The sequence below is a fragment of the Liolophura sinensis genome, chromosome 10, assembly GCF_032854445.1.
Source record: "Liolophura sinensis isolate JHLJ2023 chromosome 10, CUHK_Ljap_v2, whole genome shotgun sequence".
Classification (NCBI taxonomy): Eukaryota; Metazoa; Mollusca; class Polyplacophora; order Chitonida; family Chitonidae; genus Liolophura; species Liolophura sinensis.
The window spans coordinates 4,896,237-4,923,947 of NC_088304.1; the positions used below are offsets into that span (position 1 = coordinate 4,896,237).

The window sequence follows — 27,711 nt, forward strand, 5'->3', positions numbered from 1 at the left end:
CCGCCACGCCGGCACGCTGGTCATCTCGGCCACAAAGGCCGTAATTCATCATAGTTCTGTACACCATATATACATGTATATCTAACGGTAATCAAAGCCTAATTTACATTACTTATACATGTAGGCTATACTTTCTCGATCACCTCGCCAATGTTCCGGCAGCAGGTCTATACAGGATACCCGTACGTATACCGTAGAATGACAGTGCATACATTTCCTCCCATTTCAAGCATGAGTGATCGGTATGTAGATTACCTATGCTTAACTTTTATGCCTTTACAGGGCATAATAAAGAAAAACTTTTAATGGGGCAAAATGGCACATGTCAGCTATTAAATACGGTACTTTACACTGGCCTCGACGTCTCTGGCTACTAAGGTCACAAGCCCTAAACCAGCTTTGGCCAACTTAACTGTGGCTTTAATATTTCAGGTGGATGACAGAGAACGACTTTTGTCACCTACAAATCTAACTGCTGGGATTTTAAAGGATATGAATCACAAAGATGAAATTAGCACTGGTCAGTGGGCTTATATATAGGGGCATGGAAACAGGATTGTAAACTGTACCGATACATGATAATATATGATATCTCTCCTTATGTCTATTTCTTTCTTTTTTGTTCAGTGAATTAAATGTTTGGATTACTAGGTGACAGGTAAATACCAGACACTTGTCCTGTTAGATAGGTTATGCGAATCCACTTCCATTTCAGCTCAGTGGGACAACTATATCAGAACTTGTTGTTAAATACTGGTTCCCCTTCCCACCCCCAACCACCCACTCCAAAACCCCAGCTTGCTAGCCTTTCACCAACTAAATCGGAGTAGGCCTACTATGAAAAACCTTGATCATATGAAATAAAATCTAGGACGGGAGAAATAGATTGGAGATATTCAGGGGAGGTCACCCACACAAAATTGAAAACACGAAAATGACCGCTTTGTTATTACCCCTTTGCGCATTCTCCACTTTACGCTAATTTTCGTAATCTGACATTCGACAACATGGACTGAAATCAGCAGAAAACACATGTCCTGAAGGCAGGAGAAAATCTTTCACCAAAATGACAAAATGTCAGAGAAAACTTCGTCGGCACTGAAGATTTCGGATTTACCGAGTGAATTGATAGAGTACATTCTAACGGATAAGGATTTAAGTGTGAGGGACGTCTGCAATGCTGCACAAACATGCAGGAAACTGAATGGTGTGGCACAAAGCAACGAACTGTGGCGGAAAAAACTTAAGCGTAGGTAAGTACAACAACATCACAATAAGCCGGTCATCCGGTACTAGTTGCTCAGCTGATCCTGCATGGAAGCTGTAAAAGTTGAAACTCTTTGTTTTTCTGTTGTTTTATTTTTACTTTACTTTTTTACTCTTTTTGGTTTGTAATGATTTTTTTTCACTAAGCCTAGTCTTTTTTTTTAACTTTTTGAGCTAGAATATGACTCAGCAGACAGTTACAATTTCATTACAGAGCGAAGCCCTACTTAACACTTTTGTTATGTCATGTCACAGATGCCAACATTAGGGTCGGCCTAAAAGCGGTTCCAAGATACGGTCTGGTCATTGTGGCTAAACGGCAATGAACGTCGATTTTGAGTTGATATTCATTACCGGTCAGCCACAATGCCCAGACTGGATCTCAGACCGACAGATTGCAGCTCAGACCGACTTTAAGGCTGAGCCCGATATTAGACAACAAAATGTCACTGGCCTGAACTCAAGCAAGGATTAGTGTCGCTCGAGGTATATTGACTAGTCTTCCTCAATATTAACTGATCATCTAATTTAATAACACAAAACATGATCAAACTTATCAAATGAGTAGCATCTAGTAGAAGCTATATATAGCTATATATATATATGTGTGTGTGTTGGATAAGTTTTTATAACAGTAGTTACAGTCATTGGTAACTAAATTAAACCTTAATAAATCACAGGTTAAACTGATCTTGGACTGATGTAACTGTTATATTAGTCCCAAGTTTAATTAGTGCTTGTTTTACACTACTCGCCAGATCAGGGGGTTAGCCAGAAATGTGTCAAGGGTGTCCAAACATCCATTTGCGAGGCCATTTTGTTATAGCAGGGTGTCCAGATTTCATGTTTTCCTATCTCTGCCATGTTTAAAGTACTGAAAAAAGGGTGCCTGAATAGCACCAATTTGTTTATTTCACCCATCCACTTTGACAGGTGGACGGGTAACTGATTAACCCTATGCACCAGATCCAAATTTCACCAGCCTTAAATCAACCGTTGCAACAATGTATATTGCAAGCCCTACATATCTGAGACTTCAACATTGGCTATCTTTGTATGTGATGATCACTTGCTCATCAGTAGGCATATGGATCAAGTACAGTTCAGACAAATTGTTTGGACATCAGTCTGGTATCCAAATCATAGCATTCCATGGAGACAGCACTCTAAAATTATTACATGTATGATTAGGACAGACCAGCTATAGGGTATAACTATGGTAATATGTCCCAAACAATGATTCAATAATATGTAAAAGAAAAAAAAAAAAAAAATCCTCATTTCTGTTGGTGTCATAGTGCCTTGCAATTTTCGCTGTGATGCCTGTTTTCTATGTCAAGATGGCCAGATCTGGTAGAGAAATATCCTCGAGGAGCTTCTCACTGGTGGCAGGATGTCTACAAATACCAGCACAGCTGTCGACAGAGGGTTCAGGCTATGGTCAAGGAGTTCTCTCCCCTATACTACAGCAGTGATGAAATCTCCAAGGATGGCTTTCTTCCATTCATGGCACTCATGGAGGAGAGTGAGCATTCTCCAATGGCTGTGATTGATGAACTAATGGAGACATTTCGTCATGGAGAACGGTAAATAGTGTTGTAAACAGAAAGTAAAATATGTCAAAAGAAATGAAAATCCACGAGAATCAACAAATTGCTAAGCCATGCAGCCTGTGACAGACAGCTGGGAATGAATACTTTCTGTGTTAACTTATTGTCTCACAAATTTAGATTAAGGTAACGTAAGGTAGCCTTGAGTTGTAAATGTCTAAACATGGCAACCCACTCACGTTCCCCTCAAACTGAGTTTGAATAACCTCTAGATAGTCCTTCTGTAATTGCATGCTGGTGATATGTACACTTACAGCTCAGCTCAAAACCCAGCTGGTAGTGCATTTTTTTTTTTTTTTTTTTTTTTTTCTTTTTGCATCTAGCTGGCACGTTTTTAGAGAGACTGTAGCTTTACTGGTTTCACTCAACACTTAATGGGTGAATAGTCCTCACAAGCATACGTGAGAAAAAATAGGTCTGCCTTGTACATAAGCTCTATGTGATGTATACTCAGTGGAGTACACGTACCTGACAAATCACATTACATAAACTATAATGTTTTATTTGTGGTTATGATGCAGTACCCTGTCGTTGAGAGGACGGAATCATGGTACCTGAGTGTAAGATAACCCCAACTTACTGCCTCACAAATAACCCAATCTAAGATCAAAAGAACGGTCAGAATCAGGCATCATGTGCAGTTTAGTAACAGGCAGAGGTTTTGGTCATTTATCGTGATGACAGCTACAGAGTGGCCGGAATCTGTATTCTGAGCTAGGAGAAAGGTGTGTTGAATGAGTTATGACAAACAGGCAGATAGCGTGTATCCTGCTATGGTGTCATCGATAAAATTCTTAAGATTTTCTTGTTCCAGGCACTCAAACCTTACCAACAAGTACTACGCGGAGAAAGTGTTACGATATCTCCTTCAGCTTCACCTGTCTCATGAGCTGACAGCCTTCCTTGCCCAACCCTCTGAGGACCAGCTTATTGAGAATGGTAACAATGTTCCAGTTAATACTGAACAGGTTTCAATTAGACTCCACCAATGTGGTCGCTGTGAGTTCAAGTCCAGCTCATGCTGGCTTCCTCTCCGGTCGTACATGGGAAGGTCTTCCAGCAGCCTGCGGATGGTTGTGGGTTTCCCCCGGGCTGTGCCCGGTTTCCACCCACCATAATGCTGGGCGCCGTCGTATAAGTGAAATATTCTTGAGTACGACGTAAAACACCAATCAAATAAATAAATCAATTAGACTCTGTGTTGATTGTGGCAATATTTGATGTTCTGATACATTTTTCTGAAAAGTGTGCAGCAGAAAGAATCTCAAAGAAAATCAGCTTTCATAATTTTAAAAGAAGAGAGCAAGGAGCTACTGCATCACTTGTTAGCATAATGTTTTTCCCCACCAAAGATTAAGTTGATTTTCTGCAAGATTTTTTTCTTCCGCACACTCATCAGGGTTCTTTTGATTTTAAGTTGTTTTGGTAAACATTGATTTTGCAGATGGTCGTGGGTTTCCCCCGGGCTCTGCCCGGTTTCCACCCACCGTAATGCTGGCCGGCGTTGATATAAGTGAAATATTCTTGAGTACTGCGTAAAACACCAATCAAATAAATAAATCTTCTCTCTGTTTCCTATTAACTCACAGGAGCTGTTCTTGTTGCTCAGTGGTGCCAGCCTACTGTTGACATCACAGAAGCCTGTGTCAGTCGTATGTTGGACGCCATCGCCGTGAGAGTTGAGAACAGGATTAAGGAACGCCATCCTACTCACCCTGTCTGCTCAGTACAACTTAACAGTGACAAACGTAAGCTCATCGTTGTGTCTGGCTGATTCATATTTTACCTTTGACCAGATATTTTCTTATGGCAGATTTATCAAAGCCATTGTTTGTCTGTACACAAAGTAAGCCATAATTGGACAGATTCATGTGTTGATCACCTTTCATTCATCTCTGGGTGAATCAGCCTATGAATCATGATTTGTTTATGTGTGAATCAGCCTGTGAGTCATCTTTTTTTTTGTGTCTGAATCAACGTTTATTTCCTGTGCGAAGCATCTTTTATCTGTGTGAATCATCGTTTATTTCCTGTGTGAAGCATCTATTTTCTGTGTGAATCATCATTCATTTTCTGTGAAAATAATCATTTATTTTCTGTGAATCACCATTATTTCCTGTGTGAGCCGTGATTAATTTTCTGCATGAATTAGTCTGTGAAAATCATCATTCATTCCTGTGTGAATCGTCATTTATTTCCTGTGTAAAGCATATATTTTCTGTGTGAATCATCATTTATTTTGTGTGTGAATCATCATTTATTTTCTGTGTAAATCATCATTTATGGTGGATGAATGATGAAGCATTCCTCTGTGTAATCTAAAAATGTTGAAAAGTATAAAATCTTCATGTACTTGAAGAAGAAAATGTTGATGGCTGAGACAGTGTGAATTGTCTATTTGTAGCTCTGTACGAGTCCCAGTGGAAGCCGGCCCAGTGTAGGCAGGTTTTGGAGGCTGTCAATCAGGTTCTCTACACAGATATGGGCTTCTCTGGTAACTCTGTCAACTATTACAGCCCAGAAAACTCTTATATCAACAAGGTTAGTGTGGAAAATCAAGGCTCACACGCTGTTTGTAATATCTGTGTACTGAAGAATTCAATCGTCTGCATGCATTTAATTCCACTTGAAAAGGTTTAAAACTGTGGATAAAGATATCAAATTTTCAACAGTATTTCTAGTGATGATTATTTCAGTTTTGCTGGTCAGGTCATACCTGTCCAGTGACTTTGAAAGTTGTACTTGTGACTGCTTTGCATGGCACACAGCTAGGAAAAAGAACTAGTTGACCCTGTGTCAGTGTAGTTTGACTGGGTTGGGATGTGCTGTCTTCGCCATAATGGTTCAGTGGCGGCAGCACTTTGATGTTGTGGACTTGCCCTGCCACAAAAAGACACAGTACATGTTCACACACCTAATAACTCCTTGTCGTCATATGACTGAAAAATTGCTAAGCACGACATAAAACCAATGTATATTCACATACATACTTCAAGTTTGAGCTGTCTTTTCCATAAAGCAATTTTCTTGGTGTAATTATATCCCATTTTGCCTCCCGATTCTAATTTCAGGTGCTTGAACGACGCATTGGTATCCCGATCTCATTGGCTATTGTGTATTCGGCTGTTGCTAGGCGACTCGGGGTGCTCTGCTCACCAGTTAATTTTCCCTCCCACTTCCTGCTCAAGTGGAGGGAACATCCCATGTAAGTTTGTGAAATCTTAGCTCACAGTCATCGTATGAAACTAGTTTAAAAACTAATCAGAATGTTTTCCTAAATTCATTTGTCCCCAGACTTTTGATTATGCCAGGTGTATATTATTCGCACCCCAAGACTTTGTTTCAGGAGTGCGTTACTTGTGGGAGCATGATAGGATGCTTCGTATTCAAAGGCCTCTGTAAGCTTGCAGTGGCTTTGTCAGACAGGGTCCAGAACTAGGTATTCGTTGTTTGCTGAATGAACAAAAATTTTGCCAAAAAAGTGCTTTTTTAGATGCAAATTAATTTCATAAAAGTATTATGTTGGGTGATGAATTGAGATTTTTAGTAGGATAACACTCTACCTTCCAGACAAACCTCAAAATTCCTTCATTAGATTTGTAGCACTCTCAGAATCGGGCAAAAGGAGTAAATTTGTCATGTGCAAAAGTTTAGGCCATTTGTATTGAAGTAATAGTTCTTGTAGACATTTCTTTTGCCATGTTTGGATTCATGGTGTTCCGTGTTGTTTTGTCTACTTGCAGGCTTCCGGACCCCCAGCAAGATACATACATTGACGTGTTCCGTGCAGGCAGATTCCTGACACAGCAAGAGTGTGGGTCAGCCCTCCAGATTACTCAGTCTGCACTCAATGACCCCAAAGTCTATTCAGCAATAGAACCTCGTCTGGTAGGTGCTTTACCGATTCCTGTCCCATCCCATCATCAAATCTTGACTTTTGCATATTTTGCTCTTTAGTCCGTGGTCAAATTCCATCGTTGTACAGGTTTTATATATGTTCAGTTGTTCAGTGGTATTTCGCTGTCCCATGTTAAATCACTCATGTTATACAACAGTTGGACTATTTTAAAGTACATAAACTTCATAAGCATTTCAGGTTTACAAGGTAAGCCCTTTTCTCAGGTATAAAGATTGAAATTAATTAATACATGTATGAGGTAAACACTTCACACTGAGTAGAATTCACATCAGTTTGTGCGAGATCAGAGTCACTCAGGTACTTTCTTTGACTCACTTCTCTCAGCCAGTCACTGACTAGGACCTCACAGTGGCGTCTCTGTACAAGCAGATGAAAGTTCATTACCGTGAAAGTACACATAAAATCCACGTCACAGCAAATTTAAAATGTATAACAATAATTAATACAGCTCACCTTTGGTATGCAATGCAAGTATGTGAGTTCTCATGTTTCCTATGACACTAGAATTTGTGTTTTACTGTTATTAGACTTATGAAATATATCGCAAATACTCTCTACCAAAACACCAATGAGAATGAATCATGTGAATGCGTCGCTGTTCTGTCTGCGTCTATATACTCACCCAGGTTTACGAGAGAATGGCAAGGAATCTGGTGTACATCGGTCGCCAGCAGGGACAGATGGGGGACAGTATGCTGTGCTTGAGAAACGCCCTGGAACTATACCTGGTTATCTCCCCTGATGACCTTGAGAAGCGCCTCCTCCTAGCCAGGGTCAACCTTCACCTTAACATCAACCTGCCTGACGTGAGTTAAATCTACTATTCCTCATTTAATAGGATATTATTCTGCAGTGTGAAATTTTTTATCTTTTACTATGAATAGAAAGAAATCTGTAACCTGCATAATGATAACTGTTTCGAGTGGGTGAGTGGGTGCTTAGGGTAGATAGCTGTTTCAAGTGGGTGAGTGGGTGCTTAGGGTAGATAGCTGTTTTGAGTGGGTGAGTGGGTGCTTAGGGTAGATAGCTGTTTTGAGTGGGTGAGTGGGTGCTTAGGGTAGATAACTGTTTTGAGTGGGTGAGTGAGTGCTTAGGGTAGATAGCTGTTTTGCGTGGGTGAGTGGGTGCTTAGGGTAGATAACTGTTTCAAGTGGGTGAGTGGGTGCTTAGGGTAGATAACTGTTTCAAGTGGGTGAGTGGGTGCTTAGGGTAGATAGCTGTCTCTAGTGGTGCCTTAGTATGCATATGTTTAACGTGTCATGTTGGATATACAAAAGCACATGATCATTGATGCCTATGGTACCACATTACAGTCTTCAACTCCAGTCTGCTTTCTTAAAATGTACTTTTCTGACTTTTTTAACAAATGTCCTTGAACCTGTGTAAAGTCTCAGATGTCCCAACAAGTGGAGTGAAATACACAGATTTGGCTGACCTGTGTGTAACTACTGAGTCATAATTCTTAAACAAGGTCACATGGATTTGTTTGTCCCCCAGCAACGAAATGTGGATTATGCGCACTGGAAACAGCTTTCCAGCTTTTAGAAGATCCGTGCATCTATTTTAAGACCAAAACCTTAATTCCTCAACCTTTTCGCATATAAAAGAGCAACTTTCAGTGCATTTTTGCGCATGTTAAATTAGACTTTGAAGACAAACGTACATTTCTTGGATTTCCTCGATTTAAGGCTTCACAAAGAGCATAATTTAATAGTCTGCACAGAAAAAGAGGCTTCAGTCTATGTGTAGACCACATTCCTCAATATCAAACCAAACCCAAGAAGATAATTCCAAAGCTCTTTCCTTTATTTCGTTACTGAGTTAATGGGTGTTAACTCAGTAACACATTGCATATCAAGAACAAAACAATAGAGGCATTTGAATGTTTAAAGAATCCTGGTGATTAATGACTAATTATGACCTTTATGTCTGTCTGTCTGTCTGTCTGTCTGTCTGTTTGCAGGTTGTGGAGAGAGGATAGCTGACTTGGATCAGACTCACAGGAGTCTGGTGACTTACATTAATCATGAGTCTAACCTGTCTGTCTATGTGTGTGTCTGTCTGTCTGTCTGTCTGCAGGTTGTGGAGAGAGGATAGCTGACTTGGATCAGACTCACAGGAGTCTGGTGACTTACATTAATCATGAGTCTAACCTGTCTGTCTGTGTGTCTGTCTTTCTGTCTGTCTGCAGGTAGTGAAGGGTCTACAGAGGATAGCTGACATGGATCAGGCTCAGATGAGTCTGGTGACTTATATTAATCATGACTCTAACCTTTATCTCTGTCTACCTGTTTTTCTTCAGGTTGTGGAGAGTCTACAGAGGATAGCTGACATGGATCAGGCTCAGATGAGTCTGGTGACTTATATTAATCATGACTCTAACCTTTATCTCTGTCTACCTGTTTCTGTTCATGTTGTGGAGAGTCTACAGAGGATAGCTGACTTAGATCAGGCTCACAAGAGTCAGGTGACTTATATTAATCATGACTCTAACCTTGATGTCTGTCTGTCTGTCTGTCTGTCTGTCTGCAGGTTGTGGAGAGTCTACAGAGGATAGCTGACATGGATCAGACTCACAGGAGTCAGGTGACTTATATTAATCATGACTCTAACCTTGATGTCTGTCTTTCTGTCTGTATGCAGGTTGTGGAGAGTCTACAGAGGATAGCTGACATGGATCAGGCTCAGATGAGTCTGGTGACTTATATTAATCATGACTCTAACCTTTATCTCTGTCTACCTGTTTGTCTTCAGGTTGTGGAGAGTCTACAGAGGATAGCTGACATGGATCAGGCTCAGATGAGTCTGGTGACTTACATGATCTCCGCAGCCCAAGCACTCATACACGAGGAGAAATCATCACAGAGTAAAGAGGTTAGTAACCGTGTAAATATCTGACATAGGATTACAGGATAAGTGGAGACATTTTTTGGTCTTGTAAATACATATATACATTTTCAAAGAACCCTTTGGTTCATCCAAGGCAGTGTTCAGTGCGTTGTTGACTCCCTTCCAGGATGGTTTGTATACTAACCTTACATCTTTGTTTTTCACCTGGTTGGGTTTGAATGAAAATATCCTGTTATCACCAGGCACACACAGACTTAATGCCTTTTATTGTGAAGTTCCCAACCAAATTCAGGGTATCTGTCTGGCACCCTCAGATCATGCTAGGTAGCCTGTTAGCTACAGTATTGCATGTCAGGTCTCAGTCTGGTACAGTCAGATCATGGTAGGTAGCCTGTTAGCTACAATATTGCATGTCAGGTCTCAGTCTGGCACAGTCAGATCATGGTAGGTAGCCTGTTAGCTACAGTATTGCATGTCAGGTCTCAGTCTGGTACAGTCAGATCATGGTAGGTAGCCTGTTAGCTACAATATTGCATGTCAGGTCACTGGCACAGTCAGATCATGCTAGGTAGTCTGTTAGCTACAGTATTGCATGTCAGGTCTCAGTCTGGTACAGTCAGATCATGGTAGGTAGCCTGTTAGCTACAGTATTGCATGTCAGGTCTCAGTCTGGCACAGTCAGATCATGGTAGGTAGCCTGTTAGCTACAGTATTGCATGTCAGGTCTCAGTCTGGTACAGTCAGATCATGGTAGGTAGCCTGTTAGCTACAGTATTGCATGTCAGGTCTCAGTCTGGTACAGTCAGATCATGGTAGGTAACCTGTTAGCTACAGTATTGCATGTCAGGTCTCAGTCTGGTACAGTCAGATCATGGTAGGTAGCCTGTTAGCTACAATATTGCATGTCAGGTCGCTGTCTGGCACAGTCAGATCATGGTAGGTAGCCTGTTAGCTACAATATTGCATGTCACTCTCTGTCTGGTACAGTCAGATCATGCTAGGTAGTCTGTTAGCTACAGTATTGCATGTCAGGTCTCAGTCTGGCACAGTCAGATCATGGTAGGTAGCCTGTTAGCTACAGTATTGCATGTCAGGTCTCAGTCTGGTACAGTCAGATCATGGTAGGTAGCCTGTTAGCTACAATATTGCATGTCAGGTCGCTGTCTGGCACAGTCAGATCATGGTAGGTAGCCTGTTAGCTACAATATTGCATGTCACTCTCTGTCTGGTACAGTCAGATCATGGTAGGTAGCCTGTTAGCTACAATATTGCATGTCAGGTCACTGGCACAGTCAGATCATGCTAGGTAGTCTGTTAGCTACAGTATTGCATGTCAGGTCTCAGTCTGGTACAGTCAGATCATGGTAGGTAGCCTGTTAGCTACAATATTGCATGTCAGGTCTCTGTCTGGCACAGTCAGATCATGGTAGGTAGCCTGTTAACTATAATATTGCATGTCAGGTCTCAGTCTGGCACAGTCAGATCATGGTAGGTAGTCTGTTACCTTCAATATTGCATGTCAGGTCGCTGTCTAGCACAGTCAGATCATGGTAGGTAGCCTGTTAGCTACAATATTGCATGTCATTTCTCTGTCTGGCACAGTCAGATCATGGTAGGTAGCCTGTTAGCTACAATATTGCATGTCGGGTCGCTGTCTGGCACAGTCAGATCATGGTAGGTAGCCTGTTACCTTCAATATTGCATGTCAGGTCTCAGTCTGGCACAGTCAGATCATGGTAGGTAGCCTGTTAGCTAAAATATTGCATGTCAGGTCGCTGTCTAGCACAGTCAGATCATGGTAGGTAGCCTGTTAGCTACAATATTGCATGTCAGTCTCTGTCTGATACAGTCAGATCATGGTAGGTAGCCTGTTAGCTGCAATATTGCATGTCAGGTCGCTGTCTGGCACAGTCAGATCATGTTAGGTAGCCTGTTAGCTACAATATTGCATGTCAGGTCTCAGTCTGGTACAGTCAGATCATGGTAGGTAGCCTGTTAGCTACAATATTGCATGTCAGGTCTCTGTCTGGCACAGAAGAGATCATGGTAGGTAGCCTGTTAGCTACAATATTGCATGTCAGGATCTTGCTCACTCAGATGGGTAAAGTGTAGGCTTGCTGCCTCTGTCATGCCTTTGATCTGTGAGGTCATTTGTGTCTCTAACTTAGGAGGTTTGTAGAGTCCCTGGCAATAGGCTGTGGTTTGCTTTCCACATTTGCTTTCCTCCACCCATTCCCAAGTAACCTGACTGCCATCGTCTTAGTCAAAAATTCTGTGCTACGCTCTTAGGCACCAGGCAAATAAGTAAGTGAATTCAAAAAATTTTTTATTCTGCATATTTTTATTCGCTTGAGTTGTGGTTACCTTTTTGAAGCTTGCATGGTGTAGAATAGTTTTGATTCCAGATTCTGCAGTTAACAGATTAATTGTTTTTCTTCTCAGATAAAAGCCAAAACTCGGGCCCCAAATTCTGTTGTGGATTTTTCTGTAGGAATGATAATGAAACATAAAAGGTATGTGCTTATCCCAAAGGATTGTCAAGGTCTTTGGTATGTATCGGGAACATTAACTGTTAATCCTATCTTATTAGTCATGTTAGTTCCGTACTCGTACCAGAGGGGCAGTCTGTACGTTTAATCCTTATCTGTCAGGCTCTCACAAACAGTTTCCCTATTTTTTTCTAATTGGTTAACTAAATTCAGTTGAGACATGGTTTGGTACATGGTTTCCCCATGAGAAGTTATAGATTAAGTTTGAAATTTGGGCGGAATCATTTATTTTAGTCAAAATTATGACCGTGTTTTGAGAGTTTTTCTGACATTTTTTCTGATTATTTTGAATTGAAACATTATTTTACTAGTTACATATAAAGTTACATGTAGAGTTTCTGTTGGTTTTGTCCATTTTTGACCACATTATGGTCATTTTTGGACGATTATTCTGAATGGAAACTTGGTATATGGCTTCACCAAGAGAAGTTACAGGCGAAGTTTGAGTAATGGACATGTGTGTCATTTGTAATACTTCCGGAATGTTTGTTTCCTGGTTTAACGCTGCCTTGGTTTAACGCTGCCGTGGTGGTGTTTGTTTCCTGGTTTAATACTGCCATGGTGGTGTTTGTTTCATGGTTTAACACTGCCATGGTGGTGTTTGTTTCGAGGTTTAACGCTGCCCTGGTGGTGTTTGTTTCGTGGTTTAATGCTGCCGTGATCGTGTTTGTTTCCTGGTTTAACGCTGCCCTGGTGGTGTTTGCTTCGAGGTTTAATGCTGCCCTTTTGGTGTTTGTTTCGTGGTTTAATGCTGCCGTGATCGTGTTTGTTTCGTGGTTTAACGCTGCCCTGGTGGTGTTTGTTTCGAGGTTTAACGCTGCCCTGGTGGTGTTTGTTTCGTGGTTTAATGCTGCCGTGATGGTGTTTGTTTCGTGGTTTAATGCTGCCCTGGTGGTGTTTGTTTCGTGGTTTAACGCTGCCTTTGTGGTGTTTGTTTCGAGGTTTAACGCTGCCCTGGTGGTGTTTGTTTCGTGGTTTAATGCTGCCATGATCGTGTTTGTTTCGTGGTTTAACACTGCCATGGTGGTGTTTGTTTCATGGTTTAACGCTGCCCTGGTGGTGTTTGTTTCGTGGTTTAATGCTGCTGTGATCGTGTTTGTTTCATGGTTTAACACTGCCATGGTGGTGTTTGTTTCGTGGTTTAACGCTGCCTTTATGGTGTTTGTTTCGTGGTTTAATGGTGCCTTGGTGGTGTTTGTTTCGAGGTTTAACGCTGCCCTGGTGGTGTTTATTTCGTGGGTTAACACTGCCGTGGTGGTGTATGTTTCGTGGTTTAATGCTGCCCTGATGGTGTTTGTTTCGTGGTTTAATGCTGCCGTGGTGGTGTTTTTTGTGTATTAAACAACGTTCAGCGGTATCGAGTTACACAACAAAACACCAAGACTAAGTTCAGTAAAGCAACTCTAACAAGTAAACAAACTCACATTCTTTTGTTTGTAGAAATAAACAGCATGAAATAATGTTATTTGGGGAGGTAAAGTACTCGCTGGGGTGTTGTGTGACACATTCAGTGTTGTTTGTAAGGTCATCTCTGTTTAATATGTATATCTGCACCCTACCTGCAGCAAACAGCGGGGATAGTCATGGTTTCCACCCACCATAATGCTGGCCGCCATCACCGCTGTTGCCGCCTTATAAGTGAAATATTCTTGAGTGCAGTGTAAAACACCAATCAGATAAATAAATTAACAAGTATTGAGTTTTAGATGACACCCCATGGCCGACATGCACTTTATTGACAAGCTTGCAAACATGGATAATGACTCTGATGGCTTCAGCATTGGTTGTTGTGGGCTTGTGCACATGGTCACTTCACTTACGTTGTAAAGCATTATCCTATATGTAGTAATAAAATATAAGGAATTAAGATATGATTACATGACTAATAAACATTTCTCAAAGGGATACAGAGTCGTTTCTGATTGGCTGGTGTTAGAGACAGACAAGTCCAGGCTATACCTGGCCTAAGCTTAATTTAAAGTGTGGCTGGTTTATTCAAGTTTGATCAACGCTGTGAGATTTAGCCCAGGAAACCCTTCTCCACTGTCAACCAATCAGTGTCTTTAAGAAATGCATATCAAAAATGAAAAAGAAATGAAAACTATTTTGCCAGGTATCACTACATGTGTTTGATCTATGGCTGGGACCCAGTGTGTAAGGCCAGTCCTGAGTGGATCCTGCAGATGGGAGTCAACAACTTACCTAAGAAAGACACCCAGCCCTTCTACAACGTCCTCGTGCAGGACGGCTCCAACAGATATGCTGCTCAAGGTAAGTGGGGAGCTTGTAAACCAATCTGTTGGGTTCTTCTGAAAGAGACAGCGTGTCCATGTAGAGGACCAGTCCCAATGCTGACATATTTGCAGTGCTAGCTCACTGGATTACAATGCCACACAAGCTACCCAGTAAAAGACGCTGGGTCAACGAGTAGGTCTCGCCCTTGGAGTGGCTATAGAGGAGATTTTTGAAAAAAAATCGATATTTGCTAATGAAATAAAATGTTCTGTACCTACCAAGAACATTTTAAGCACAAGTAATATTCAAAAGGAGGAATGGAGACTTTTCATCGGACAAGTTTAAAACGTGGTGGGACTTTCATTGTGTGTCATGTCAGTGGATTTTGTAGAAAATGACAATGTTTAAAACAGTTTTTCTTTCTCACGAGAGCTTTAAAAAATCTCTTAAAAAAGTAGACTTCCACACAGTTTGTATAGCGCTTTCATAGGCTTAGGTGGGCCTCTGTGGCTCAGTTGGTTAGTGCGCTAGCTCAGCATAATGACCCAGGAGCAATGACCAATACGGTCATTATGAGTTCAAATCCAGCTCATGCTGACTCCCTCTATGGCCGTACGTGGGAAGGTCTGTCAGCAGCCTGTGGATGGTTGTGGATTTTCCCAGGGCTGTGCCTGGTTTCATCCCACCATAATGCTGGCCGCTGTCGTATAAGTGAAATACTCTTGAGTACGGCATAAAACTCCAATCATATAAATAAATAAATCATAGATTTATGTTGTATAAATATGTGCTTGTAAGCTGAGTGCCCAACCAGGGAAGTACTAAGGTTGCTAATTTTAAGTTTGCCTTCCAGTATGTCTGAACCAGGGTTTTCTGATTGGGTGACAGACACTTTACCAATCAGCCATCGTAGTCAAGTTATTCTAATAACTAAAAGTTTATTCATTCACTTACATATATCCATTTGCTTACGTATATTCATGACTAGCTCCAGGATAATGAAGCTGTCTTTAATAGACTCAAGTCAAAGTTTTAAAGGGAAAGAAAACCCAAAAATAAAGTGTGTATGAGGTGATAGGCCATTAAAAACTGTCCAAGAAAATAGTTCTATTTGTTGTTTAGAATGTTTCCAATTCCAAGTAAAATGGTTTTCAAACATCAGAATCTATGGTGGTCTGTAATGACCCACCGGGCATCAGTGATGTTATTTCCATATTTTTTCCTTGAAATGGTTCAATTCAAGGTCCATTCAGCAAGTGCATTCATAGAACCACATGTATATGCAATTAAAACAATAAAATCAAGCCATGTGCATGTGTGAAGTGGCAAAAACCAGATAAGCTATCTGTAGAATCCAAATTTCTGAATAGAATCGAAAGTGGGTGCCATATTGGTTGAAAAAATTCTAAAAAAATAAATCCAACTATTTGTGTGGACAAGTTTTAATGGGCTGTCCTGTGACATATACTTCATGTTAGTGTTTTCTTTTCCTATATCTTAAAAATAGTGCAATGCGATACTAAGAGTTGTCTTTAACAGTTCTCCATGATAGAATCAATATTAGTGTTTGAGTGCAAATCTAAGTTGAGAAATGATACCATAAGTTAAGACTAAGTCTGACTTAAAAGACAGTTTTATGATGCTGGAGCCTAGGCCCAGTTATTCACAACTGTGTTAAGACTTAATTTTCAGATTTAACTTTAAGCCAAGCCTTTAGTTTTGTACAGTTCAGGGGAAAATATGAACTGAATCAGCAGCTGTTATAATTTGATATTGGACAGCTGCATTGGCTGCTGAGTTTGGCCGCTGAGTTTGGCTAAACTTTTAAGTATAAAATATGACTTAATACGAGTATTAGCTAATACACTGTCAAACAACCCAGGTGCTAAAATGCTGTACTCAAGTCTTGAATCATTTGCTAATGTGACTTTGGCAAGGGTTAATACTGGTTTAGGAAGCTGGAGTCCAGAGGGTATATCACAGCACTTGCCCATATACAGGACCTTACATGTATGTGCCTCTTATTGACTTCAAAAACAGCTAACCCAGCAAGAGCTGGATTTGAGCCTGAGACCTCATTGGTTCAGGAGCAGATCCAATGTTAAAGTAGATATTGTGATTGGACAAGTGGGGATTTGAGCCAGCGACCTCTGGGTTTGAAGTCCACACTTCCACCACTAGACTAAAAGGACATTTCCTGCACCCTGCAGCTAGATAACACTTGCATATCACCTTGTCACAAAATGTATGTATGTAATGGTCCTGTGTTCTGATTTTCCAGAAAACCTTGAATTTGCCGAGAACTCTCCTGAGATTACCCACCCTGAAGTGGGAAAATACTTCCAGGAATACTGCAAAACATATTACAAGCCAAACACGGAGAAAATGATGCAATACCCAGAGGACCTGGAGATTACCCGCAGAAAGACGGCACAGTTTTACCATGTGGAGAACTAATAGATCAGGTTTGGTTAGAAACAGAGCCCGTAAAAGCCTGACATCAGTGAGAATAAAAGATCCCTGGGCAATTATTAGTTAAGACAGCCCAAGATAGGGGTGCATATGTCAAGTGCAATGGCAGTTGCTCTGGTACAGTTGCACTGGAACAGTTGTCACTTCCTATTAACCTGGACAATCACAGATAAAACAAGGAAAGAAGAAATGTGCTCGTCTTTTTTTATAATATCTCTGTTGATAATATTTTTGTATCTAAAAAATTCATCTTGATATCACCTTTGATGTTAAAACTCTTTTGAAGTTTCACTTCTCAAGTGCAAGCTGCGTATTGGTACCCTGCATTTCCATGGCTGTGAGATTGCATTTGTGAGCCTTCGTCTGATGCTAGCACAATTGTGCGATTGTTTAACGCACGTGTTAACGCAGAGCAAATGAAATGGATTGAGGTAGGATTTATTCCTGAGGTAGATTGAGAGAATCATAGAATCCTACAGGTAAACACAGCTGTTGGCGCATGGACCATAGAAACACTGTAGCGATTAATTCAAATGATCGTACGAGCAAACACAAACACAGTCACATGTCAGTGGAAACACAGCTTTAGACCAGTCAATTTCAAGATTATCTTTTACGTGGATTTTGAAAATCATCACTCCACCTCCTGCACTCAAAACATAATGTAAGGGTGTTCAGTCCCATTTGTTCCAAGCAGCAGTAAAAGTGCTTGTGATGAAAATAATACTGACAAATACATCAACCCATGCTGTCTTTCTTCTTATACATCTTTATTAATTGTGTATTTTCTAGAACGTTTTTTGAAAAAAAAAAAAAAGAAAACAAAGCTACCAAACTGGTTCAAATGTATCTGTTTGTCAAAACATTATGATAAGGTTTGCTGGAAATCAGTGTTTTTAGTGCAACATGTATTTGTTGAAACATTGCAATATTTGTTTTGCCGTTTTTTTCTTTTTCTTGAGCACAGTCACTTTCCAGTGAACTTTGTATTGAAGGTGATTTCCTGCCAACTTTATTCCATAAATAACCTCTGGACTAGAATGTCACAGAACACTGATTTAAACAGAAAACCTTCAGAAAAATTTTTTCATTAAGTACTAGCATTTTACTACTGAAATGTTTTCATGATGTTCAGGTCTATTTTCTGTTCAGGTCTGTTTTCTGTGATATTGTTCTATGAGATGCAGACCTGTCCCTTATTACAATGCTGTTGTTAGAAGACATATCTGGCCACCGTGATGCGTATTGTATAAGGGTGTTTTATTGTCAAGCCAAATCTTTATAACGTAATTATGTTTCTGAGCAATACGTTACTGAGTCTAGGAAGTGCAAACAACATGAACAAGGTGCAAAATCTGAATCTGAAATCTGACAGATTAACTTTGTTGGGTAAAATGCTGGCGTCATCGAATACCAAGTAATCTGATTGACTGCATGATGTAGTATGATTGGCAGTAGAAGTCAGTCGGATAATTTTGATCGACGGAAAGCGTAGATCAGTTCATAAAGTCAACCAAATTTTGTTGTCTCCCCTTGATTGTGTTGTTGGGATATGTTCATGATACCAGGTGAACTGGGTCGTCGGCTTATTTGGTTAATGAAAACCTCTCGATGACAGGTTCTTGTAGGATGATATTATAACATCGTTCATGCATTTTTGATATCAGAGTTCTTATTTTTGAGTAAAACTTTCTCACAGATGTATTGTTTGGTAATTTATCTGATATTATTGACCTTAATTCATCATCAGAATGCTTTGTGTTTTTGGATATGTTCAAATGTGCGAGTCTTGCCAGGAGAATTGGGAATTGGGCATGCTGTTTTTTTACTCAGTAAGTTACCTTAGGTTGTGCTGTGATAAGTGGAAATATATGGACCTTCTGACCTTGAGTTGAAGGATCTTCACATCATTGCATTTAAACCAGAACACACATGGCATATGTTAATCTCTTCCTTTAGATGCCTTCAAATCACTGTGCGCTAGCAATACGCAGCCTGTTCAGTGGATGTCCGTTATCTTTGAAGCATTGTTAGCCAATCAGAAATTTGCTACTTCAGGGGCTTCTTCCCTGAATGGAGTAATAGCCAGTCAGAAATTTGCCACTTTATTGACTTTGTGTAAGATGACAGTTGATACATAGGAAGGAGAAATTGTAAGATTTTTCTCTTCAACACAGATATAAGGACGTGCAAATGAAGGCATTTTTTATGAAGCAACTTTCCTCTATTTACATATAGTTAGAAGTTATGGCCACATTGCTGTATTATGACAATAAGTATGTCATCAAAGGTCACCAAGAGGTCACCGAACTAGCTCCTGTATTGTGTGTTAAAATTCTTATTAGTGTGAGGGGTCTGTTGCCATATAGTTAGCGTACTAGTACAGCACAATGATCCAGGAGCGTCTCACCAATTGAGAATTGAGTGTCAATCTGAAGGTTGCAATAAGCATTTATTCGTGTGTTAAATCTACTGCTACGCTCTTAATTTTTTATATCATGTTAATGAAATTCTGTGAAAACCTTTTGAGAACTGTGTGTAATTGTTTCTGTTTTGTTTTTGTTTTTTGGAGATTTTTTTCATTTTTTTTTTATTATTATTATTATTGATTATGATTCTAGTAGCGGTATGCATGGCAAATAGCAGGTCTGCAAGAATTGGTTTAATAGTATCGATAGTTTTAATAATGAGGCACTGTTCTTTTTTTTAAGTTTTGTGTCGGAGAGACTATATTCCAAGTTTTACAGGCTAGGGGTTAAACCAGCCCCAGCCAATCTAGATTGTTGATATTGAACAAAAATTAAAGAAGGATTTTATGCACCTAATTTTTAACCTAAGAATTGTCTAAGCCTAAGTCTCAATTGGGTACAGATTAAGCTGTGAAACTTAATGCAATGTAACTATAGGTTAAACAAATGACACGGAGTACAAATATCGTTGGCATTTCGAAGCCCCCTGATTAGGTACATGTACATTCTATACTGGTCTAGTGTTTTTTGTATTGCTACGTCCTACTGTAAAAGTCCCTTAATTTACCTGACTGATGATCATGTTTGTTCGTCTTAGACATATCACCAGATGACTGAAAAAATCCTTGTATAACAGTAGAAGTAAAGGTTTACTGCTGATTTCTGTGATGACCTAGCTCATTATATACTGTAGCTAAAAAAGAGGGAGGGTTGGAAGCCATATTTAAAACATATCTATTCTGACACAGTCTGATTCTGAGAAAAGAGCTTGAATTTGGGCTGATTAGTTGCCACCTGGCTAAAACAGGTTTAGGTGAAGCTAAATTTTAAATTTTGTGGGTTATTTACTGGGTTATTTACTCTGTGTGAAGCTCTATGTGTTGCTTTTGTTTGTGTGTGTAAATGTGTCATAAAATGGCTAGAAAATTCTCAACTTATTTAGTTTTAGCACCAGGAGTTATACATTTGTGCATGTACTGTAATATATACAATTGTTATGTGTGTGTGTGTGTTTTTTTTTGTTTTTTTTTCTCTTCTTCTTTAAAGGTATTATAACTTAGTATGATTACCAGTTCACAGATTTCCTTAAACTTAAACTTCATAGCAAAGATATGTTCTTTCCCTCGGCATAACGAGGAAGTGATGTGTGGGAGATTTATGTTAAAGAAATGTGGTAGAAGTATACTAGAGTATTAGCTTTAGGAGTGTGATCCATGCACCAGAATTCACACACATGTACAATGATATTTTACTTTCTCTGTTATACTCATTTGTGATACATAATGGATCTGTATTAATATTTATAGGTGTTTGTGATGTTGTGTGATATATATGTGAACCAAAAGCATTGAGCTTGTTTATTCTGTGTGTGCCTTGTTAATAATCTCATTATTTGTTTCACTTTCACTTTCCACAGACTTATATTTATATATATACCTGTATACACATAATTTGATATACTCATTGTTAGAACATAGCCTACTTTACATGTTCAGGTACAAGTGTGTTTGTTTTTGTTCTGTCTTCAGTTTTAGCATTATTTACATAGAAGTAATACCCTAATAATCCCATTAACATCGAGGACACTTTGTGTGGTACAAAACATGGGCGCTGAAGTCAAGTTGGGGGAGAGAGCAGATTGTCCTTGAAGATAAGGATGAAATCTGCAGGCCATCCTAATTTTATTTTGTGTTTTGCTGACAAAAAAAGTATTAAAGCTGAATTATTAAAAGTGTAATGCTAGTACATTGTATCTACAATGGACCAGGTAGATTTTGTCCCTGTCTAATACTAGTAAGTGATAGAGACTTGAGCTACGGTTCCAAAGTTCATGGGTTCAAACCCCAACAGGGTCAGTCTGTCACAATGGTGCACACTATTAGAGTATGACCAGAACATCAGGTTTTAATCCAAATATTATCTCCAGCAAATTAGCTAGTCATCATCGGTTCTGTCACATCAGTATGCATGCTATAATTGCATTTAATTGATTTATGAGAAAAGTTTGGTATTATTTGAATGAATAACGACATATGCTGTATTGTAGATTACATTTAGGCGTAAGCATAATGCGATTCTTGGTTTGACAGTTAGCCCTTTAGAGATCTACTTCTGTTCCAAAGTCTAGTGCTCCATAGTACTCCTGTAGCACAAGAAAAAACAGCCAGTCCAGCGTGGATCTGAGTGAACATTGCCTGAAGAAAGGTACCTCACATGTGTGTGGCGCTTGGAATTGGAGTAGCTCTTTGAGGACCTTTGTACCCATTGTTATTATAGCAGTTATAAAGAGGCAATTTGTCCCACAAACACCCCTTGTGAAACGAAGTCTGTAGAACAGTTCAAAACAATCAAACTGAATTCATTAAAACTAGATAGAGTTTGGAGCAGTGTTATGTGTCCCATTTGTTTTAGATACTGACATTACATGTATTTAACGTTTTCGAGCCACTTATATCGTGCATATACATACTTTCTTGTATCAGTCAATCCTGCAGAGTTTGGATAATGTTTACATTCGGATAGAAGTTCGTGTGTCGTAAGGTTATCAGTGTATAACTGTATGGGGTGTAATGCTGGGTGTCCTTTGTAAATGCTACTGTGTGGCAGCACGACAACCAGGGCCCGTCTAACAAAGCAGTCACAGTGTCTATGCTGCTGCATGTCTCGGCCACAAGTGAGAAAGCTTGTCAGTAAAATGAAAGAAGTGAATGGTTTATTCCTTTCTGGTTTCCTACACCCATACAAACTGATCATTATATGCTTTTAACATTATTTCACTGACATCACCACAACGTCTTAGCTATATCAGGCCAGTTTCATTGTGAACAACTGTCAGTGCTGCCTCACTGGAACATTATGCTGATGACACCGCACTATGTAGTCCAGCCTGAGCCACAGTATACTAAACCTGGACCAACCACTGTCTGATCAGCATATCCAAATATACTGAGTGAACATACAAAGACTGTCCATTTCAAAATCTCACAGTTTGTAGTGCCATCTGGATGTTGTCTAAGGAGAGATTTAAATGATCCAAGATAGGTTTTCCTCCACCCATGACACTACAGGTGTTTGGTAATGACTGTTCAACAAGCTGATCATCAGGTATAGATATTGTGCAATACAACTGGGTTGCAGGGAAAATAAACTGGAAATTCAAGGACAGTATAATAGCATTGTGTATATGAACGTATATATTTTCTTCAGAAAAACCTGTGTTTCTTTAGGTAGTATCACACAGCCAAAGGCAAGTACATACCTAGAATCATGTCAGGAAAGGTGTGAGATCTATCATAGAATCATAAATATAGAACGTAATACAGGCTTTGTTAACACTTGTGGGAATACCTTTCAAATGCTTCCCGTGAATAAAAAGTCTGATTCAAACCAGCTGAGCAGTAAGTCTCTCGGGCATTACAGCTGTAGTTTCAAAACTTTTCACCGTCTAATATTTGTGACACGCAGCACAATTAAATTTTAGTTTCAATGGAAGAAGCCATAGTTGTGATTGGATGTGGGACAATGATGATGGTTTTTAAATACTATACATTGAAAACATACAGTGTCAATTAATCACAACCTTTAAAAGCTCTGAATATTCATGCTTTTGCGCATGCCCATGCATTCCACTTCATCCACAAACAGTGTGTTGGATTTGATACGGATGTCCTCCTCCAGATCCAGCTGGTTTCTGACCAGACCTTTGAGCGACACCTCTGCACTGTCGAGGCTCGCCTGCAGGTGAGCAATGGACTCCTCTATCTCACCCACCTCCTGGATCAGGCGGTACTGTACGGGGTCGCGACATAGCTCCACATTGGGGCGCGTTGTCCTTGTACCAAGACGAGTGTGAGCCAACTTCAGTGGTGCCTCTTTGTCGGCAATTTCCTTCTGCAGACGCGCAATGTTGACTTCCATGTCCTTGATCTGAGCCAAAATCTAATGAAATAATAAAATGAAAAAAATTCAGAAGTGTTCTTCTTTTGAAAGTTTAAAACTAAGGCGTAAGCCACAATCTTTGAATGCTGCAACATCTTTACCAAAGACACAATATTCTTCTTCAACATTTCCGTACTATACAAACAGCAGTCATTATTGCCATTATTGATAATATTAATAATTCTGGCATAATGCCACACTCAAAAATATTTCATCTATACAAAGTTAAAGGCAGTCAGGATTTTTGGGTGGATGAAACCATAAGGTAAAACTGTTAAGAAAACAACCACACTTCGTCAGGTTTGTAAGAAACCTTCTGACTTAAAGTCAAAACCTAACTAGAAGGAGCTGGGTTTGAGCATGCTCAGTAGATCATTAGTAAAGATCTATCAAGTTACTGGTATATAAATATCATACCATAGTTCAAACGTGAATGAACGATTTATGGTTTAATGTAATATTGCAGCTATACAGCCCTTTTAAACACATCCGTCTCAAACCACAGTGTAGAACACATACCTTGTTGAGGTGGTCTTCCAATTTGCCTTTGGTGTCTTTGGTTTCTTTGATCCTCTTGTCAAAGGCCAGATTAACCTCGTTCATCTGTTTGGTCATGTCATTGGCCGTGGACTGTAAGACTCCGTCCACAAGTGACCTCAGCTCTACTGAGGCCTGTCGTTCTCGCTCAGCATTCTCAATGTTTTCGTTTGAAAAATCTTGCCAGTCTTCAGGTGACACAGAACTGGAAAAGCAAACCACCAGTTATTCTTGTTCTGTATAACCCAGTATGGTTTTTTTTTCAGCCGGACATTCGCCAAATGGCTAGCAATTAGAGACACACTTCATAAGGTACTTAAAATTATAGAAAATCACACTATAATTCTTTACATTCTTTGCACAGAACTAAGTACTGAAGAAATTCACAAACAGAATGAACTGCATAATTTTGAAAAGAAGGATTCACTTGTACCACAATGGGTTTATGAGTGGACATGTACCACTATGGGTTTGTGAGTGGACGTGTACCACAATGGGTTTGTGAGTGGATGCGTACCACAATGGGTTTATGAGTGGACATTTACCACAATGGGTTTATGAGTGGACATTTACCACAATGGGTTTATGAGTGGATGTGTACCACAATGGGTTTATGAGTGGACATTTACCACAATGGGTTTATGAGTGGACATTTACCACAATGGGTTTATGAGTGGACGTAAGTGAATTAATGCCTGGAGAAAACCACTACCCATTGACATATACCTGACAAACCTGCTGCCTTAAAGCCACAACCACATAACAAACAACTTTCAAGCTTTCAACCTAATTTGCCACAGGCGATAAACTCTGCATATGTAATCTGCACTTTCTGTTGTACATAACACTATGTTTTTTTCACCCTGACAAAATCTTAAGCTACGTACTTGTTCTCAATTTTGGCGACTCCTTCTTGCAACATTAGTCCTGCGGAGTTGTTCTTAAGGTTTTCGCAGTACTCATCAATGCTCTGAGCTGCAAACTTGTCCTTGAGATCCTTTTCGAGCAGATATTTGGCCTTCCTGTTAAGTCTGATCTGTTCATTGGCCTGCTCTAGTGTTCTCTGGAGAAGGGCCATAACTCCCTCGATTGTCTCCACCTCCTTGATAAGCTCCTTCTGCACATCATCATGGACCAAATCAATACCAAGCCTCTTTTCCCTGGTAAAAGGGGACAGAGAGAGATAAATCAATAACAGTTTCTGACTAAATCTTTCTATTTCACTATCGGCAAGAAACTTACTCTTACTGCTCACTTACATTGTGAATGATTTAGAAAATCCTTTTGCTAAAAATAGATTTTTTGATTTTGTTTTTTTACATGTATTTTATCTAATATCTCTGCCCAATTCAGGCATGAACAGAAAAGGGTGTTATCTCTGTTTCGTGAGGCCTCTCTTGCTTGGTGCTCTTCCTGTGTGTTGCCTTTGTCTATATGTCTTATAGTAGTTTTGATGTGTACAGAGTTTAGGCAAAATTTTAACACCAGTTAAGAAATACTGTATTTCACTGAAAGTTCGGTATGCAAAAATGCACTTTCCAAGTATATACAGGGCTTAACATGATACTTTTGAAGTCAACATTTAAAGTTTTTCTGTTCAGAAATTAATCAAAGTTCACAAAACTTTTTAAGTATCCCAATGAAATGGATGAATTGATCAGAAGCAAGCAAAATCTCTAGAATAGAGCTAAACTCTAGGTGAATACACTAACCACAAAATAATAACATCACTATCAGGGTTGCATGAAATGTAGACCTATACATGTACAGTTTATTTATTTATTTATTTGTTTATTTATTTATTTATTTATTTAATTGGTGTTTTACCCCGTATTCAAAAATATTTCACTTATACAAAATCGGCCAGAATGGAAGGAAACTGGCCAAAGCCCATGGGAAACCCACAACCAACTACATGCCCATTGCTGGCATGTACAACTGTAGGGGAAGCCAGCATGAGCTGAGCTTGAACTTAGTGAACGCACTAGAATGCTAACCACTATGTCACAGAGGCCCCAGCTGCACAGTTTAAATGCAAATAATCTGGTACTATTATCTGCTTTCAAATGCGTTGAAATTAGTCAAGTTGCACAGTTTAAATGCAAATAATCGAGAACCATTATCTGCTTTTAAGCGTGTTGAAATTAATCACAGTTAATTTCCTGCTATGATTCTTTGTACTGACCTGCTGGCTAGGCATTGCTTAGCTATGTGCAGAGGCTCTGAACAGGATTCTATGGCTTTCTCAATGCGAGTTTTAAATGCTAATAAACTCTCAATTTCCTTTTTGATGCCATCAAGTTTGTCATCAAGTTCTTTCTTCCAGTAGCGAATGTCATCAAGTCTTTGTTCTGAGAAAAAAAAGAAATGAGAAAATCCAAACAAAGCCCACAGATTCAGCATGTTTAAATTTACAGCTATAGTCTAACATAAAACTGATGCCTTGTCTCATTCCTTTGGTGACAAATATGTACATACCTAAGAGCTGTTCTTTGTGATGTGATGGAAATGATAGTTTCATCACTAAACATCTACACAAGAAAAGAAGGATTTTCCTGTTTATTATTATATATGGGTGCTTAAGACATCATGATTTCTTTATCTTCTGTTCTGGCAAAGTGTAATCACTGTAAGGAATAGCCAGTACATATAACAGCTATTACCCTGAGAAAACATTTTATTTCAATAACACTAAAATTCTGACCTCCTTAATTATCAAAAAATATGACTGAGCAAGAAGTGATATTGATGAAACTTACGTAGTTTCTTTTTGACATCTCTCTGTGTTTTCTCTGTGCGTTTCTTGCGCTCATCAGATAGCCTGTCAGACTCTGCAATAAGGCGCTCTGCGGCAGCTCTCTCCACCTCAGCATTAGCATACTTGGTCAGGTTAGACGTCGTCCACTCGGGGTGGGTGAATCTTTGGGGAGCTTGAACTAACTTGGCCATATCTGTCAACCAGGATGCTACTGAAAGGAATGAAAACATGTAGGAAATTTAAAGCATGTTATGTCTTTTATTTAAAAAGAAGAAAAAAAGACTGTCTCTCCTGTCCAGCTGAAATTTTTACTTCATATACTATATATTTCATCAGGAGGTATTCTAAAAGAAGGTAATACATGTATGGTACAAAATAAGTTTCAAGTAATCACTTATCTGGTACATGGGCATATTAGAATCAAAGGTGTGTGGTGTGGAAAGTGGGGGGGGGGGGGGGGGGTAGAGTAATACATTATTACATTATTATTATTGGTAACTGTCACAAAGTCTGAGATTATTGGTGTAAAATATAGCCAAAATAATGAAAAATGAAAATTGTTCCACTGGCCGTACCAATATACCAAAAGCCTTTGACGAGAAAAAAGGGAATCAAGTGCCAAAGGCCTTACATAATGTAGGCGTATAGCCTACCTGCCATTTGTTTTTGAATAGCTATAAGAATCAGTCTCAAATTCAAATCATACAATAATTACGCTCACCAATAAAATGGTACGGAGCTTTCGAGGTTAAATTGGTGTGTCGGCAAGTCCCTGTTTCATCACTGGGATCAGTCAAAATAGGACGTCATAACAAGTTGGAGTCCGTTTAAATGTATTATTGCTGAAACAAAGTCACCTACCTGTTCGTCACTTAGTTTTCTCTGCCTTAATGAAGCAATCTGTAGATCTGTTCCCTGTTTTATTGTCGACTGCTCCCGTGCAAGTTTCTTTTCGCGTCTTCTTGCCCGCACGGCTCCCTAGCAACGTAGGTTGCTACAACAGTTGATCCCGGTCATGCGCATTACTGTCAATCTTTCCGCTATCTCTCGGTCATTTTCGTGTGACCTCGTTTTCCGCCGGCAAAGTTGTCCGGAAATAAACGAGGTC

General features: G+C 39.6%; 2 protein-coding genes across 3 annotated transcripts; one reads left to right on the forward strand and one right to left on the reverse strand.

The window, feature by feature from the left end:
* The first annotated feature begins 413 nt into the window (after nt 1-413).
* On the forward strand, nt 414-18,039 carry LOC135476162 (F-box only protein 21-like). The gene is made up of 12 exons (XM_064756088.1): nt 414-1,253; nt 2,607-2,852; nt 3,691-3,815; nt 4,466-4,624; nt 5,281-5,417; nt 5,948-6,081; nt 6,620-6,764; nt 7,422-7,601; nt 9,550-9,669; nt 12,088-12,158; nt 14,308-14,465; nt 16,711-18,039. The coding sequence occupies exons 1-12, from the start codon at nt 1,075-1,077 to the stop codon at nt 16,884-16,886; spliced, it is 1,830 nt and encodes a 609-aa protein (XP_064612158.1). The 5' UTR covers nt 414-1,074; the 3' UTR covers nt 16,887-18,039.
* Nucleotides 18,040-22,099: 4,060 nt separating this feature from the next.
* Nucleotides 22,100-27,581, reverse strand: LOC135476719 (tektin-1-like). 2 transcript variants are annotated; one of them, XM_064756837.1, is made up of 6 exons: nt 27,465-27,576; nt 26,605-26,811; nt 26,031-26,196; nt 24,733-25,005; nt 23,828-24,050; nt 22,100-23,308 (listed from the first exon to the last, which is right to left on the reverse strand). In XM_064756837.1, exons 2-6 carry the CDS (start codon nt 26,792-26,794, stop codon nt 22,952-22,954), a joined length of 1,209 nt encoding a protein of 402 aa, XP_064612907.1. In that variant the 5' UTR covers nt 26,795-26,811; nt 27,465-27,576; the 3' UTR covers nt 22,100-22,951. The 2 variants fall into 2 exon arrangements, with proteins under 2 accessions (XP_064612907.1, XP_064612906.1); XM_064756836.1 differs by having other exon boundaries at nt 22,101-23,308; nt 26,605-26,814; nt 27,465-27,581.
* Nucleotides 27,582-27,711: the final 130 nt, after the last annotated feature.

What these genes read in the sequence shown, in the direction of transcription:
- LOC135476162 (XM_064756088.1), top strand. Translation starts at nt 1,075, where the DNA reads ATGTCAGAGAAAACTTCGTCGGCACTGAAGATTTCGGATTTACCGAGT. An exon ending in CGGAAAAAACTTAAGCGTAG is followed by an intron (nt 1,254 to 2,606) that starts GTAAGTACAACA and finishes TTCTATGTCAAG; the next exon opens with ATGGCCAGATCTGGTAGAGA. An exon ending in TTAACATCAACCTGCCTGAC is followed by an intron (nt 7,602 to 9,549) that starts GTGAGTTAAATC and finishes GTTTGTCTTCAG; the next exon opens with GTTGTGGAGAGTCTACAGAG.
- LOC135476719 (XM_064756837.1), bottom strand. Translation starts at nt 26,794, where the DNA reads ATGGCCAAGTTAGTTCAAGCTCCCCAAAGATTCACCCACCCCGAGTGG. An exon ending in AAGCAATGCCTAGCCAGCAG is followed by an intron (nt 25,006 to 26,030) that starts GTCAGTACAAAG and finishes CCCTTTTACCAG; the next exon opens with GGAAAAGAGGCTTGGTATTG. An exon ending in GTCGCCAAAATTGAGAACAA is followed by an intron (nt 24,051 to 24,732) that starts GTACGTAGCTTA and finishes TTGCTTTTCCAG; the next exon opens with TTCTGTGTCACCTGAAGACT.